The sequence below is a fragment of the Strongylocentrotus purpuratus genome, unplaced genomic scaffold (assembly GCF_000002235.5).
Source record: "Strongylocentrotus purpuratus isolate Spur 01 unplaced genomic scaffold, Spur_5.0 spur5_scaffold_19, whole genome shotgun sequence".
Lineage (NCBI taxonomy): Eukaryota > Metazoa > Echinodermata > Echinoidea > Camarodonta > Strongylocentrotidae > Strongylocentrotus > Strongylocentrotus purpuratus.
Window position 1 is genome coordinate 28,942,933 of NW_022145604.1, and position 17,087 is coordinate 28,960,019.

General features: G+C 37.6%; 1 protein-coding gene across 1 annotated transcript; it reads left to right on the forward strand.

Moving 5' to 3' along the window:
* Positions 1-6,177: 6,177 nt before the first annotated feature.
* On the forward strand, positions 6,178-12,436 carry LOC583978 (cytochrome P450 2U1). The gene is made up of 4 exons (XM_030990802.1): positions 6,178-6,661; positions 9,201-9,814; positions 10,135-10,462; positions 11,586-12,436. Exons 1-4 carry the CDS (start codon positions 6,328-6,330, stop codon positions 11,762-11,764), a joined length of 1,455 nt encoding a protein of 484 aa, XP_030846662.1. The 5' UTR covers positions 6,178-6,327; the 3' UTR covers positions 11,765-12,436.
* The last annotated feature ends 4,651 nt before the right edge of the window (positions 12,437-17,087 follow it).

Below are 17,087 nucleotides of genomic sequence, written 5' to 3' on the forward strand. Positions count from 1 at the left end.
TTTTTCAAATATAAAATCCCGACGTACATCAATTCTCCACAGTTAGTATATAATTCAATGTACAGGTAAATAGCTTTTTCATTTCCATGTGAAAGAAAATTTGTCTTTATTTAACGAAAAAAACTTTTTTTTTTTTAAACGTTCATGTTGTAAATACGACTAGCCTTACTAAAAATAATCAATTTTTGATTTTCGAGAAAAAAAAAACAACAGTTGCTCTCATGTTCTGATAACAATCATTGGTGCAGGCCATATAGGCATACCATTTTCTCTTCCAGTTTCCCCACTCTATTTCATGTCAATTTGCCATAATAAGCCAGTTTACGGTTGCAGTCTGAGCATGAGCAGATAAAGGTCATTTGTACCAAAAATGTAAAACCCACAGAGATGAATACTGGTTATGCGCTCATGAAAGTTATGTGAACATTATTCATTTATGCATTAACGGTACATTCTAAGATACGCAGGTGGAAGTATTCTTTTCAAGAGGGCAAACAAAAGGTATTCACGAAGCACATCAAGGACTTTGGCAGTTATTATTTTAAGATGCTCAAAGTGGAACTTCTCCATGTGTAAAAGATCTGTGGATATTTGGGGTCATTTGTACCATGTGCTATCTATAAACTCCCTATTAAGATGATTCTAGAACTTTATGATACCCAATAGTTCAACTTAAAGATAAACTTGAGTTCTGGTAATGCGATTGCATTGTGAAAGAAAAGGTGTGGAATTGATCAGAAAAGTTGATCATATAGCATGTAAGTAATGGTGTGTAATGCAAGGTTTAGGAGTCTTCAAAATCATCATAAATTTGGCAGAGTCTTGGTAAAGTAACAATCACTTACACAGAAAGATGTTTATGGGACAACACACATGGTGTCGGGGCTAGTACTACCCTGATTTCCTTATCTTTCTATGCTTATTACTCAGCCAGTATACATTTTCTTCCAAAATTGTTTGGCACATGACATTTATTTGTAACCTTGAACATTCAGTGTAAGTTTCATTAAATTCAGTGAGAATTCATTTTCTTTTTTTACCAGAACTCAAGTTTATCTTTAATACATATCCATACTTTTAGAATAATTTATAGACAGTGAGTTCAAATTCATATAAGTCGTTACGTTTTATACCATGTTTTATACACCTGTCCATTGCATGTAGCCATTGCATTTAGCCAATTGGAATGATTTGTTTATACTTATACTGACAATTATGATGAACAGCATAAATGAAAGCGTTGGGGTAGGAGGATAAACATAAATAGGACAAAGGTGATGAAGTTTAGACAGAATCCCAGCTGCATTCACATCACGCTATGGTGAAACACTGGAGCAAGCTACGCAATTCAAATTTTGGAGGACAATAGTTACAATGGTTCATGTCAGAAGGAAGTACGAACCAGAGTAGCAATTAGGGACTTTTAGATGTGCACGTCGACAGCTTTGACTGCAACGCATGACGTCATTTTAAGGCACTGCACATGCGTCACGTCATCTCAGTCGGCGATCGAGAATGCGTCAACCTTGATTTTCCTAAATCTAGTACGGTACTAGTATGCCGCATAAAATATACAGTTCCTCAGGTAGACAAATGAACATCGATCCCTTCCCTGCTATTATGTAAAAATGTGTAGAACAGGTGTCAAATGCATATTCCCCTGTTCTACACATGTTTTACATAATACCAGTGAAAGGGATGTTCTTTTGTCCGTCATGTTCATAGTGTTACTTCCTGCATGCATGTTTATCGTTGAGTGCAATCTAAGGTTGCGTTTATTGGGTCTTGCCACTAGATATGTACATATCGTACTCCACTATCATACCCCACTATACGAAAGTGATTTGCGGGTTGTCGCGTTTATCGTCTCTTCACGATTCAAAATAAAGGCCTTGTGTCTGCACAGCTGTTTTACCCGGGAAGCAGACAGTTTCTCAGAGGTCAACTACACACACATGCTTGTACACAACACATGGGGCGCGCTAGCCTCCGAACCGGAAATTAACCTGGGTGGTCCGATTTGTATGTGGGGTTCAAAACAGCTTTGCGTTTATCATCTCTCAGAAACGTGATTCTGGCTGTATGTCACATTCAAAACACACCTTTTTGCGTCTTTGCCCATATCTAAAGACCTTTAAAAAAAGGCTTTGCGTTTATCACCTTCTAAATTTGCCTGAAAGACGTTTGAGAAACCTGATTCTAGCCCAAAATTTGGTCAATAAACGCACACAGAGATTTCTAATTGTAGTCAACATGGGCAGTTGAGTACGTTGACACGCATGATCAGTCGGCGTTCGTCGTGTTCTCGACCACTCAATCTAAAAGTCCCTATTCATGGCCAAAGGAATCTCTTTGAAAGCATCGAATTCTCACCAGCAAAAAACTTAAAAAGTACCTAAAGAAAAGAATTGAGAAAATATGAGAAAGATTTTGAAATTTGCTTGTGGAGGAAGATGGCGAAGATAATGTGCGTATATAGAGTAACAAATGGTGATGTTTTACAGAGAGTGGGGGAGGAGCGAAAGTTCTACATCCTGATGGACTCCTGACAGATAGCATTGATGGAAGGATGGAAGGAAAAAGACAAAGGGGAAGGAACAGAATTATGGAGTTGGATGGTATCAAAGAAAATGATACATACCAACAGATGAAGAAAAGATCTCAGGCCAGAAAGAATGGAGTTTTTGTCATGCCCCAAAAAAACTACTGTACAAGCAGAGCACCAGAGGGAGATACGGAAAATAAAACTTGACACTGGAACCAATTTTAATTTCCAATAACTTTAACTTGATGTTTTCCAACGCAACTCTATCTTCCTATATCTTGTTGCAAATATTTTGCCATAAATATGCATTTTGTTACTCAAGTAGCAAAATTCCCTATCAATCTCTTGTAAAATATCATTTTACTTCTTTTTTTTTTCGTAAATACCTATATTATCATTCGCAAAGCGCTTATATTTTGTTATCATGCGCGATCAAACTATAACTGAGGATTGTCATTATAATCTAACAAAATTTAGAAGATTCACCCTGGTTAGCAACTGTAATGCCTTGTTCATATATGCAACTCTAAACGGTGGCGGTTTTTTTTTTTTTTTTTTTACATTTCGGTATCATTAATGCAACATTATACATCCGTTACAGTTACAACGCCAACTCGACGCCAAGGCGATATTAAATTTCTAAATCATCCTGTTTAATCGTTCAGGTCGTTGAAAAATGGGGTATTAGAAAATAATCTTAGATAATTTCTAATTAGGAGTAATACATTGTAAATATATAATCAGAGACTCAGTTCAAGTCGTCGAAAAAATAGCCCTTTATTCCATTCGTTACATTATGAATTGATGATTTAACCTAGTTTTCCTGTTATGAGATAAACATGGATTATTAAGTAAACTATGCCTACTCTGAGATATAACGACTCTACTTTATTTAGAGGTGTTGTGGTCTAGTGGATACGTCGTTAGGCTGTGGATCACAGGGTCCGCGGTTAGGATTCTGGGGTATACCTTATTAATACAGAGAATAATAACTGTAAACACACCAATTGAGCTCTATCCCGAATGAAAAAAACACAATTGGGAAATAAAGAGAGGGCATTACCCATCTATGCTCGTGCTCCCGCGTGTAACGTATACATATCTTCATGATGACTGATATGATGTGAGAGTGGGAGAGATCGTGGCGAAGGATAGGTGAAAATTAAGCGTGTGTGTGTTTGTGTTTGCATATGTGTGTGTGTGAGAGAGAGAGAGAGGGGAGAGAGAGAGAGGGGTGTGGGATTGGGGGGGGGGCTCAGGGTCTGGAGAGAAAAATGCTTTGAATAAAAGGAATTAGTGTACAGGTATATTGAAGTAGAGATGAAATGAGTTGCAGTACTTTGTGACTTTATGACGATAATATCTGAGGAGCGAAAAGGAAGAATTCGTTGTCCTCTGGGAGACAAAATGTGTATGCCCCTTTCTGTATGAATAAGAAACATTAAAACGTTTCCCATGCGTGTTGTGAAATTACCAACATATTATACCATGGTCGAATCTGCTCATTACTCTACAGTCGCAGAGTCCCTAATGACCTTAGTCTGTGAGCCGAATTTGATTAGTCAAGTCCTTTTCAACAATCCAAAGTCCATGTAAATAATGATAACGATAATAATAAAGATAACTATTTGTTATTATTTTTTCACCCAGGGTACATTGTTACTCCGTCTAATTGCACGACGGGGAAAATTTGAACAGGATCAAAGTTCTAAGGCACTCTCCCGTGTTAGCCAGTCCGAGCCCGTCCATGAAGTTCTTAAACAGATCGTAAACAATTGATACTACATTCAACTCCATTCACACACAGTTTGAGCCCGTTTGGCAACATTTCTCAGAACGTAGTGAGAACTAGTTTGGTATGATGGGGGCTTTAAGGAAAAGTCCAATCAGGCAACGAGTTGGTTTTAACACAAACATATAAATGGGTAAAAAGATAAGTGAAAGTTTGAGGAAAATTCGATAAACAGTTAGAAAGTTATAAAATATTAAATAAATATTTATATAAAATTGGATGACTTCGAGTGTGATACAAGAATATATTGCTTGAGCTATGAAAATATTGAAGGAGTCGGAGACGAGTCCAATATTATCATAGCAAGTTTTAAATTAAATTTCACAGACAGGACGTACGTGACATATTCTTAATTCCTGCAATGTTCTACAGAATTTAATGTTGGCTGCAAAAGGACAACACTAACAGAGGTTCTATGACAATTACCCACTGGATAATCACCCCCAGCCAATTACCAGCGAGCGGGACAATTACCCCTAAGGACCACTGTACCCGTGAACAAATACCCCCTTGGACAATTATATCCCCTTCCCCACAGACAATTACCCCCCGAAAAATTCTGCTTTTATTAATACCAAAATATTATCGGAGTAGACTTCCCTTTTACTTGGCCTCGGGAGTGATTGTTCTTGGTTGTCCTGGAGGGAGGTAATTGTCCTAGGGAAAATTTTCAGGGGTAGGGGTAATTTTCCTCGGGAATGGATGTTGATACGTTCCTTTTGGAAGCTCAACAAGTAGAGTGGAGTACTCATATTCATATTGAAGCATGTGAGTAACGGACATTACACATGGGTCCGCTCTTTATATACCCATTAGCTTCGATCTCACAATTGCTATGGACCATGAAAAGCTCGTAGCAGTAACCTTTATTTCGTTCATCACAATTTAATACCATAAAATAATAATTAAAGCGCTTGGGCGTAAAGAACTGAGACCTAAATATGAAAAGACGTTTTAACCATACAAACTGTCGCTACATTTTGCCCCAAAAGTTGTCTTTTTAAAAAGAAAAATCCGCTTAACTTAGTTAAATCCTATTGATACACAACTCAACGGTTGTTGAAGCCTTTTGTTTGATACTAAATTTGTCAGGGTAGCCCAAACTGTTTTCTCGAAGTTTCGCAGATATTATTTTTTTTTGCAAATAAACATTTTCTATGGAATTGCCCAGAAGAATTGGGAAAAGAGATTCGAATGCAAGGAAGAGGCGTTGCTCCAAATTCATTTCCTATGTTTGCATCATGATATATACCGTTTGAGGGAAAAGAAACGCTACATTGTGTATCTCAAATCTTAACATGAATAAGCTGAATCCCCGCCATCACACCTAGTATCCGAATGGCAAATTGAAGGAGAAAAAAGATTTAAGGTCATGTAAAATTCCTAGTACCCTGTCCTAGCTGTCCGTTTTAAGTAAAGTAGGTTTCCACGATCTTTAGCGTTTTTTCCTGTACAAAAATAATATTAAAATATTTTCTATACCGACTTTGTCATTTAAATTTCATTTAAACATGTTCATACGTGTACTTTAGAAGCTCATAGTACGAGGGAATTGTATCATTTGAAGAAAAAATATGAAATAATGAGGTGGACCTCAAAAAGGAAGAACGAGGGGACAAGAAACGAGAAATTTGACAGACCATGAATTAAGACAAATATTTAGTTTAATAACTTCCATTAGGACTTTGAACGTTTTTTGACCAATGTGACCTCTAATATCTATCTGATTGGTTGAAGGGCAGGCACGTTTATTGTGACGTGTATAGCATGGCTAGCCTCCTGTTTGTATTATATGTTATTTCCCCCATACACAGCTTCGAGTGTGTTAGACTATTGAAATTTGTATATCGGTTTGTTCGTCTGCATCAGGTAAGCGGTTCAGTGCGAGACAACAATCCATACAATATTTTGCTAGACGTCTGAGCAGTTTGAGAGTTCTTACTGCACATTGGCCCACACTTTGGACTTGCGTTAATTAATATCACATAAAATGTTCGAACTGTCGGCAACATCTGTGTTTCTAGGAGTGGTGATTTTTCTCCTCTGCTTCTGGGTCGTCCGGAGACCCAAGAACCTCCCACCTGGGCCATGGTCGCTCCCAATCATCGGGTATAACTTTAAACCAGGTCTTATCCACGAAGCCTTCATGGACCTGGCTAAGAAGTACGGCCCTATTTTCAGTTTGCGGAGAGGTTCGTTTGTCTTCGTTGTTCTGAATGACAGGGAGAGTATCACACAGGCTCTGGTAAAGTCAGGAGAATTCTTCTCGGATCGGTTTGTACCGGGACACTTTAATTGGGGAATACCTGATCCTGGAAAGAAAGGTAAGATTCATAGTTCAGATGTATCGGTATTTTAAGTATTTAAAAGGTTGAACTTCGTATCATTCCAAAACCATAGGGCCGATTCATTTCAAAGATGACGCTTTTCGAATTGCTTTTTGTTTATTTTGTTTTTCAATTGTCTTTGATCTTTGCGAAAGTATTAATCCTGACTTAGTCCCATGCAAGAAAGACTCCCAAGATGATAATAAGCAAGAGAAGATTGGACACCTTTGTATAACATGGTACTGAGTAAGTTTTAAAAGTAGATACGGACCTAGGCCCAGGAGTCACGGGAGTAGAGGGGCACAGTACGTTGGCACTGATAGTTAGGAAACGAGTTATTTCCGGGGGGGTGGGTCAGGCGGCATTGCCCCCAAAGTGCTCTTTTCACCTGTATAATAAATGACTTAGAGTGGTTAACCATTAATGCATAGTTTGAGCTTCATAATTTAGTTTATAACTTGCCCATTGGTCGCACCACCTAAAAGGAGCCTGCTCGGCGGCGTCTGCTCACTTCCACTCGCTGCCCAAAGTACGCTCGGTGCTCGGGCGGTCGCCGCCCGGGCAACGACTTTATCGAGCGTTCACCGTCGAGAGATTTAGGTCAAAAATCGAAACCGCTAGGTGAAAGGCTGGCGAGCAGTCGCCGCCCGGTCACTGCCCGGTCGCCGCTTGGAGATCGGCCGGTTACTCGGCGGCGAGTCAGAAATCGGTCGGCAGCGTTTGACCTATATAGCGGATTCGAGTTTTGACCCAAGTCGCTCGACGGCGAACGCCCGGACACCAAGCGTATTTTGATGGCCCGCCGATCACCGGCCGGCCGCCAGGCAATTTCTTTAAAATCAGCCGGTGGCCGGTGGGAGACCGATTGGGAATCGGTGGGTCCTCAGTCGGTCACTGCCGGGACGCCGCCCAGAGAAGCTCCCCGATTTCGCCCAATTTTGACATAAAATCGACCGGCGACCGACGGGAAATCGACAGGACACCGCACATGTATCGTACAGACTGCTCGACTTCTCCAAAAATCTCTGGGCGATGCCTAAATTCCAGCTGCGACCGAGCAGGCTACTAATCGGTCGGTCGCCGCTCAGATTTGTGACCATAGCTTTAAGTGACTCTCACACTCTGCCGTGTAGGCCTACCGTGTGCCACCGTGCGCGAAAATGTCTGCGGACGGGGGAGAACGGCGAGGGCACACGGTGGTTCGTTATCAAAGCGGGCAACACGTTAATAGGGCGTTGGCGCTTATTTACACCCGGTGGGACCCGGCGAAAGTTTTGGGCATGTTCAAAACTTTGGCCGGCTGGCACCGGCCGCAAGTAAGCGGCAATAGGACGGTGTTGAACGGTATGAGGACGGTATGAATACGTTATGAAAACGGTCACACTGTATGAACACGTTCACAACACGCTCATAACCCGTTACAGAACGGTGATGAACGGGCAAAAAAAAAATCCACCGTCTGCAACGGGTTGTAAGCGGGTTGTGAACGTGTCATGAACGTCAGCAGTCCGGGGACTCGCTCACAGGACGCTCCGAGCGCTGAGGGGACGCTAAGTGACTGGTAGGTGGCTGCTACAAACCCGGTGCACACGTTCGAGACCCGGTATGGAAACGGCCAAAATTTTCAACAAAAGTCAATCTGGGCGGTGAAGACGGTAGAAGCACGTTCAACACCCGGTATGCGACCGGTGAGAACGGTCAGAAGATGGCAACGAAACGGTGAAAAGATTAATTTTATGAATTTTTTTTGCGGCCGGGGACAAGTTCGCTCAAAACCCAACGTTCTGGACTCTGTTTTTTTTTTTAATAGCCCGGCAGGTGGACGGTAGGCCTACACGGCAGAGTGTGAGAGCTCCATACATTAATTTAAAGCCATATATGATGTGGTGAAATACAAATGAGGAAGGGATTGGAGAATGAAAACTGTTCCCTCTGTTGTATTTGATCGATATTGATAAAAATATATTTTTAAATGATTTATGTATCATGACGAAACAGGTAATACTTGATTTCATTATCAGTCCACATATTTTCTCTTGTTTTATTTATATGTACTTTAATTTTACTTGATATTGTTTTGTTATAATTTTACATTGCATTTCAATTGCATTATGTAATCCGAGGCTTTCTCGCAAAGCAGTTTTCATTTAGTGAAGAGGCTCTCCGTATACAGAACACAGAATAAATAAACAAAATAAATGGATTAATAAAGAATTGTAGACAAAGAATATTCGTTGGCTAATGTCTAGACTGTGGTAGATTCCTTTGCAGCAAATTTACCTGAACTGCCTGAATGTAAGCATCTCGCTTTTTAAATATAAGTAGACGGTTGCCCCGAATATTATAGTTCAATATCCTTGAAGGGGGGTTCTGCTGGCTCGTTCGTATAGGTAAGCGGAATTTAAAATTCTGTTGGTGATAGTTCAGAAAAAGTTGGGCTCATTAAAAAAATTATTCTCACAGGATACCCAATTTGTAAGTCATTTGCAAGGAAATCTTTTAATCTTTTCGATGATATTTTTCTCTTTTTATGCAGCTACCATTGCTCATAGTAATGGCAAACCATGGGTCGACTTACGGAGGTTCTCTCTTCCTGCTCTGCGCTCCTTTGGATTTGGGAAGCAGAGCCTGGTACCTCAGATTAATCTGGAGGCACGTTACCTGTCAGAGGAAATCAGAAATCTTCGTGGAGAACCCACAGATTTATTAACCACATTTAGCAAGGCAACCGCTAATATCATTTGTCAACTTCTATTTAGTCAGAGATACGAATACAGTGATGGCGAGATGAGCAGGGTTCTTGAGCGTATGAACGAAACCCTCACCCTCATTCCGGAAACGGATCTAGTGAACATCTTCGAACCACTCATACATACATCAATTCAAAGATACAAGCGCTACCGTGAATCTATTTTCTCTGACAGGGATTTCATTATGTCCCATCTCAAAAGCCATCAAGAAACGTTTCAGAAAGACAACATTCGGGACTTCACTGACGCGTTCTTAGCAGACGACATATCCAAGGAATTCAAGTTGGAGCATTTCTGGCGAGTTTTGCTTGATTTCTTTGCAGGTGGTACCGACACCACGGCGGTGGTTACCTCTTGGGCGATTCTGTTTCTATCTGTTCACCCAGATGTTCAAAGAAAGGTTGGTAGCTTATCAAAATTTGGCACCGTAAGAAACGTCCGGAAATTAAAAAAGACAAATCGGGAAATGCTTTACAGCAAAGTCAAAACTCGGCATAAAACTGAGTAACAGTTTCGGGTTCTACATACAGTATATGTCTATTTATGCCCCTACAATTCGACTTCTTTGTAAGGCAACATGCTACGAAATCAAAAATTATCATCGTTACCCCTATTAATATCGATATCATCCTCCTCATCATAATTCCTTTACATATAATATGAATTCTGCATTATTTATTGAATAATGAAAAAACATCATTATGTTTTCAACCTCTATAGGTACAAACTGAGTTGGATACTGTTGTTGGGCGTGGCCGCCAACCGAATACTCTTGATCGTCCAGACCTGCCCTACTGCAATGCTACTCTAACAGAGGTCATGCGAATACGCCCAGTCCTCCCGGTCTCAGTTCCCCATATGACATCAGATAACGTTTCATTCCGAGGCTTTACGATTCCAAAGGGAAGCATCATTATTCCAAACCTGTATGCTGTTCATCATGATCCCAAGGAATGGAATGAACCAGACAAATTTAACCCGGATCGTTTTCTCAGTGCTGATGGAAAACAATTCCAGATGAACGATGCGTGGATGCCATTTGGTGTTGGTAAGGCTATAATGACAATGATAATGGAGGGGGGTAATAATCCCTGGCCCCTTTCCGGTATCGTCTTTGTATCAATATATTGTGCAATAACGATGCTCTAATTATCAATGCCCTCCGGGTTGCTTTTGGAATCGGTGGCGTATCGAAATCATCAATTTGGATATGGTGTTGGGCGCTCCCACTGAGTTAGAGGATAGTTTTTTGTAACTAGGCAGCGTGCCGTATTTCCAACATTGATTTAGAGGAAATCGAACCCCAAGAAATAACTTTACTTATTCTGAGAGATTTATTATATTATTGCCCATAAAGCTACAAGATTCCCAACTAAAATGTATGAGAGAGGTATAAAGCAAGAATAATGTACAGTTTCTCAGCACGACATTGGCATCGCCATTTTCTTGATAATGTGAAGTACTATGCGAAGTCGTTTATCAAGTAAATGAATTCAAATTTATGGATGCTTCTTTCCCAGACGCGTGTGGTGATGAAGCATTTCATTCACCTGCTATTATCCTTTGTACTACAATTGCAGATCGCAATTGTATAAATAAGTTAGTGCTCTTCTGAGGTGAAGGTTTCTCATAAATGAAATAGATTTGTCAACTGCTATAGTGTAGTATTTATAAATGAATTTACAATTGTTCCCCTGCTATTTATTTGTTCACCAAATATAATTTCTATCATCTCAGTTATCATTTTTTTTTTCATTGAAAAGTAAAGGTTTCGTTATTGATTCAAAAACTCTTTCCAACTAAAGCTTGGTTCATGATACCTGTACAACTTCAATAGGTACGTCACATTTTCAAGAAAATGGCTGCGCCCATGTCATGCTAAAAGGCATCACATCATGCCAGGAATATCTTCATTTATATATATCTTGTACATTTTCGTAAGGAATATTGTACATCAAAGGGTAGGAATACATATCATTTTTCAGAATACCTACACTTATTCTTTGGGGTTAGGTTTCCTTTAAAGAAAAATAAAAATTTTCTTAATCAAACGCATTCCTTTTTTGCCTAACATTGAAGAGTTTAAAGTATACTTATGTTACTTATGCGTGCCATTACGTGCCAAGATAAGAACTTCATCAAGGCGCTTGTTCTTTTCCTGTTAAACACAGGTCGTCGTGATTGTGTTGGTAGTCAGCTGGCCAAAATGGAAGCCTTCCTCCTGTTTACCAATCTCTTCCAGCAGTTTGAATTCAAGCTTCCTCCTAACCAACCAACCCCGAGCATGTGTGGAGCAAACGGGATCACCATGAAGCCAAAACCCTACAAAATTTGCGCCATCGAGCGCTGATTTTGTTCTCATTCGCTGCATTAATCTTCCGATGCAACTTCTTTGTCACTGAGAGAAATGCGATTGTTTAACATTTCACGTCTAATTTGAAGGTTTATTTTGGCATATTATCTCTTAGTGAAGTATATTTTCACTAGTCATCCCCGATCATAAATGTTTAGAACAAAACTTATTTAGTTTTCTTATGTATATGCATTATTCATTTTGTATTAATATATGTCTATCATAATGATATTCATCTTGGTTATATTTGTTTTTGTATATTATACACGATTATTGATTTCGATTTCATAGGCTTTATAAATGGGAAAACTCGACGTACAACAGTTCTCCACATATAATAAATAATTTTGGCTATGAAGGAAGATGGCAAAGATAAGTAAGGTGAATAGGGTGACAAATAATGAAGTTTTGCAGAGAGAGGGGGGGGGGAGCGGAAGTTAGTAACAAAATGGAAGGAGAGACTGAAAAAATGGATTGAGCATTTTCTACGTCATGATGGACTCCTGAGAGATATCATGAATACATTTTGCAACATTTGTATCACCCATTTCAATCCTCAGCTCTGCCCGATGGGGCCCGGTGCCCGTAAGGGTATTAAAAAAAATCATACATACTTAATGATGAAGGAAAGATCTCAGGCCAGAAAAGAATGAAGTTGTTGTCATTCCCCCAAAAGCCTGCTGTACAGCAAAGCACCGGAGGGAAAAAAAAGCTCGACACTGGAACAAAAGTTAGACTGTCAATAATTTTAATTTGGCAGCACGTGTATTCTCAAACGCATTACTATCTCTCATTCTAATATTGCTGGTTTCATATCTTGCTATTAAAATAAGAAACGATCTAGACATCACAGGAATTACCCTTTTTGATTCAGTCGAAATAAAGATACTGCAATTTGCAGACGACGCAACAATTTTTGTTAAAGACACAAAATCTTTAAAGAAAGCTATAAAGCAGATAGAACATTTCGGTTTATTTTCAGGTTTAGAGCTGAATAAATCAAAAAGTTCCATAGTTAACATTAATGGAGACACCACTGGTGAAAACATTTATGGCATTCCATGGACCTATTCTGATGATAAAATATTAGGGGTTCACTTTGGGAAAAATGAACAAAACCTAATAAACCTTAATTGGAAACCCAAAATATCAAAGATTGAAAATATAGTACGTCTATGGAAAGCGAGGCGCTTAACTTTTTCTGGTAAAATAACTATAATCAAATCATTTCTTGTTTCTCAAATTATATACAATGCTCAAATGATTTCCATGCCGGAAAATGTAATGAAACTCATTGACTCTTTACTGTATACTTTTTTGTGGAATGGAAAAAAACACAAAATAAAAAGAAAAGTGGTTTGTATGAGTTATGAGTATGGAGGATTAAAAATGGTTGATTTGAATGCTCTGTTACAAAGTTTTATATTAAAGTGGATATTGCACTACTTCTCCCACGAAAACTCAAAGTGGAAAAAGATAATTGATGGTTTCTTTAAAAAAGTGGGCAATTTAAAATATGTGTTAAATAGTAAATGTACAAAAGATGATATGAAGTTTTGTTTAAAGAATATAAAAATGCCCCAATATTACAAGAATATGGTATATACTTGGTTTGACTTTAAAGAGATAGTAGAATGTAAGACGCCAATTGATTTACAATGTACTAATGTTAGAAGTGAAAACATATGGTTTAACTCAAATATAAGAGATCACAACAAAAATGTACTATTTATTAAAAAATGGTTCGATGTAGGCCTTTTGAAAATTAATGATGTCGTAAAAAACTCTAGATTTATGTCTTTGAGAGAAATTGAAGAAAGATTTGAGAAAAAACATGCTTCTTTGTTTCAAGAATATTATATCATAGTAAATGCAATTCCCAAAGTTTGGAAACAGAATATGTTAAAACAGGTAAATGTATATGATGCGACACGAGAAGAAAATGAAGGTGTCATGAAAAATGTTTTAATGAATGTTAACACTAAACGAAAGTCGAAGTTTTTTTACTCTACGTTGTCTATTCATTCAATTGTTAGACCTCCAATAGAAGAGAAATGGGAAGAAATGTTAAATAGTGCAGAGCAAATCGACTGGAAAGTCATATGGTCGTTTAATTTACAAGCTATGAAAGAAAACAAAATATCAGAATTCAATTTTAAGTTATTACACAACTTATTACCAAATAGGTATAATTTATTTAAATGGAAATTGTGTAACAATACCTTATGTTTATATGATGATCAGTTACACGACAATCTCCATTTATTTGTAAAGTGCAAGCACACAAGATTGTTTTGGTTAAAATTTGGAGACATAATTCGAAAACTTTACAATGTTAATTTTTCTTTTGACAAGTTCGTTTTAATTGAAGGTTATAAATTGAAAAACAAAATATTTGAAAGTTTAAATTTTCTTATCATATATGCAAAATACGCAGTTTATTTAACATTTATGCAAGCAGAAAATCGCAAACTCATGTTTCATGAAGTCTCTATTCTTTGTATTTTCAAAAGACTAATCCATAATCGATTAAAGATCGAAAGGAACTGTAAAACAAAAAAGATATGCATTTTTGAAAACACTGTTATTCAAGAAAACGAAACATGTTTTATTTAAACTATGCTAAGATGCTACGATGTTATTTCAATTGATTGTGTATGATTGTTTGTTTTGTTCAAATGCATATATTTATCAATAAATTCATTTTACAAAAAAAAAAAAAAAAAAAAAATATCTTGTTGCAAATCTTTTGTCATAAATACGCATTACTAGTATGTCATTCTAGTAGCAAAATTCATTATTAATCTCCTGTAAAATATTATTTTACTTTATTCTTCTGTAAATATCTACACTATCATCTGTAAACTGCTTATATTTTGTTATCATTAGCGATAAAATCGTACGGAGGATTGTTTAATCTTACAGAATCTAAAAGATTTACCCTGATTAAATGGTGGCGGTTTTTTTTTTTTTTTTAATGATGAATTAAGTGTAATCCACCTCAGTTACACCGCCAACCCGACGCCAAGACGATTAAAAACTGACGGATTCTTCGTCACTGGTGATATGAAAATATCTAGATCATCCTGTTTATCGTTCTTGTTGGTGTAACTGGTGTCTTCGAATATAGTCCTAGGTTTTTTTTAATTAGGAGTAATAAATTGTCAACATATAATCAGAGACTCAGTCCAAGTCGTCGAGAAATATCGCCCTTAATTCCATTTGTTACATTGTTATACATAAAGTGATGATTTAACCTAGTTTTTCCTATTTGAGATGAACATGGAATATTATGTAAATTATGCCTACTCCTGAAATATTACGACTCTGCTTTATTTAACATTAAAGAGGTACTCTTAAACAAAAGATTACATGACGAAAATGTTTTAACCAGGAAAGGCCCCCATACAAAGTCGTCTACTCCTATGGATTAGTGGATTCTTGATTATTCCTACTTAATACAGAGAATATTGACTGTCAACACAACACTTGGACTCTATCCTGAATGGCAAACATAATTGGCAAATACATGTAGAATTCGACCTGTCACGCTATACCCGTCTCACCATGTGTAACGTACAAAGATCTTTAAATGTTTCCAGGATCGCAGATTTGATGTGAGAATGGAAGAAAACGTGGCGAGAGATAGGTAACCCTAAGAAGAAAATGTGCGTACGTGTATGAGCGCGCGCGTGTGTGGTGGTGTGTGTGTGTATGTGTGTGTAAGTGAGAAAGAGAGAGGTGCGGTTGGGTGGGGGAGACTCGGGTTCGGGAGGGAAACAAGCATAAAATGAAAGAAATTAGTATACAGTTCTATTGAAGTATATATATATGTTTCAGTATTCAGATTTTCTAAATAAAAGTTAGTAAAATGAAGAGCGCAAAGGAAAAAAAAAATCTTCCAGGACAAAAATGTACCTGTGCCTTTATGCATGAGCATGAAACATGCAATTTGTTCTTGTGCGTGTTGTGAAATTAGCAAGATATATCACACCATGATCGATTCTTTTCATTTCCTTGTAGTCGCAGGATCAATATTGAGCCAAGTGTCTGAGACAAATTTGATTAGCCGTGACCTTTCCGACATCTCAAAGTCCACAAGGACGTACTTCAGTTCAAGGTGAATAATGATAATATTAATAATACAAATATATGTGATGTTGGAATATTGATTTTTGTTCTCAAAGAAGATTGTTCAAAGGCCAACTGCACTACTTATAGCTACTTGCACCCTCTATATAACAAACACTGCACAATCGGTGACCATTGATCGCCCATGATTCTCTTTTTCTTATGTTAATTGAGAGCTGATTTGATGAGATAACCACCTTTCCAGTGACCTTGCAGAGTGGTCTAATTCCTCCTGTATACTAGTACAGATGGGCTTTATAGGGATTTAGTAACTTTGTTCAGATGAGAGAAAGTGGTGCAAAGGTAGTTACTCCAATGCTAGATGTACAATTAACGATAATCTGAAAATTTGATTGTAAAACGGACTATTATTAATGATATAAATTGGGAAAAATCTGATTTCTTCCTTACTTCTCCCAACTATATTATTACAATTTCATTACATTTTAGGTGAATGTAGTGAAAAGACCTAGGGCTCAAAGCAATAAATTGGCTCTACAAACTATTCCAGAAATTTAAGAGTTGAAAGTTTTTAATAGCCTGTTTTATGTTTTTTTTAATTGTAAAAAGGTTGGGAAAATTCAAATATGGTTTACTGTTAATCACTGTTAGAGGGTTTTGCACAGTGACGCCTTCAAAGAAAACCATCGATATCTTCGTGGTTTGAGTTTTTTTCAGGATTGTTTGCATGTCAGAGGGTTAGTGCAGTAGAAGGAATATAATAAGTAAGATTTTATACGAAAATTAAGCAATTTTTGTATAACCTTTTAGAATCACCAATGATAGTTTCGTGAAAACATCAATATCTCTTATTCGGAGTTCGACCCCTTAATCAATCAATATTCAACTGATCTAATTATCGTATCTTAACAATAATTCCTTGTGCATAATTATGTGCTCATATATATATATATTCCTAAATCGCTTTTAGGCAGTTCCTTGATAATGTAATCGCATAACCAGAACTCAACATTATTTCTAACATCGACCACGCCTGAGGCCGAATACAACATATACTACTCGTCCTCAATAGGTATGATAAGTAGATTAAAGATTCGTGTGCGTCTTCACCGGGCTGATAGGATGTCACTATGAACATGACGGACAAAGAAAGCGGACAAAATATACAGTTCCTCAGGTAGACAAAGGAACATCCCTTCACTGCTATTATGTAAAAATGTGTAGAACA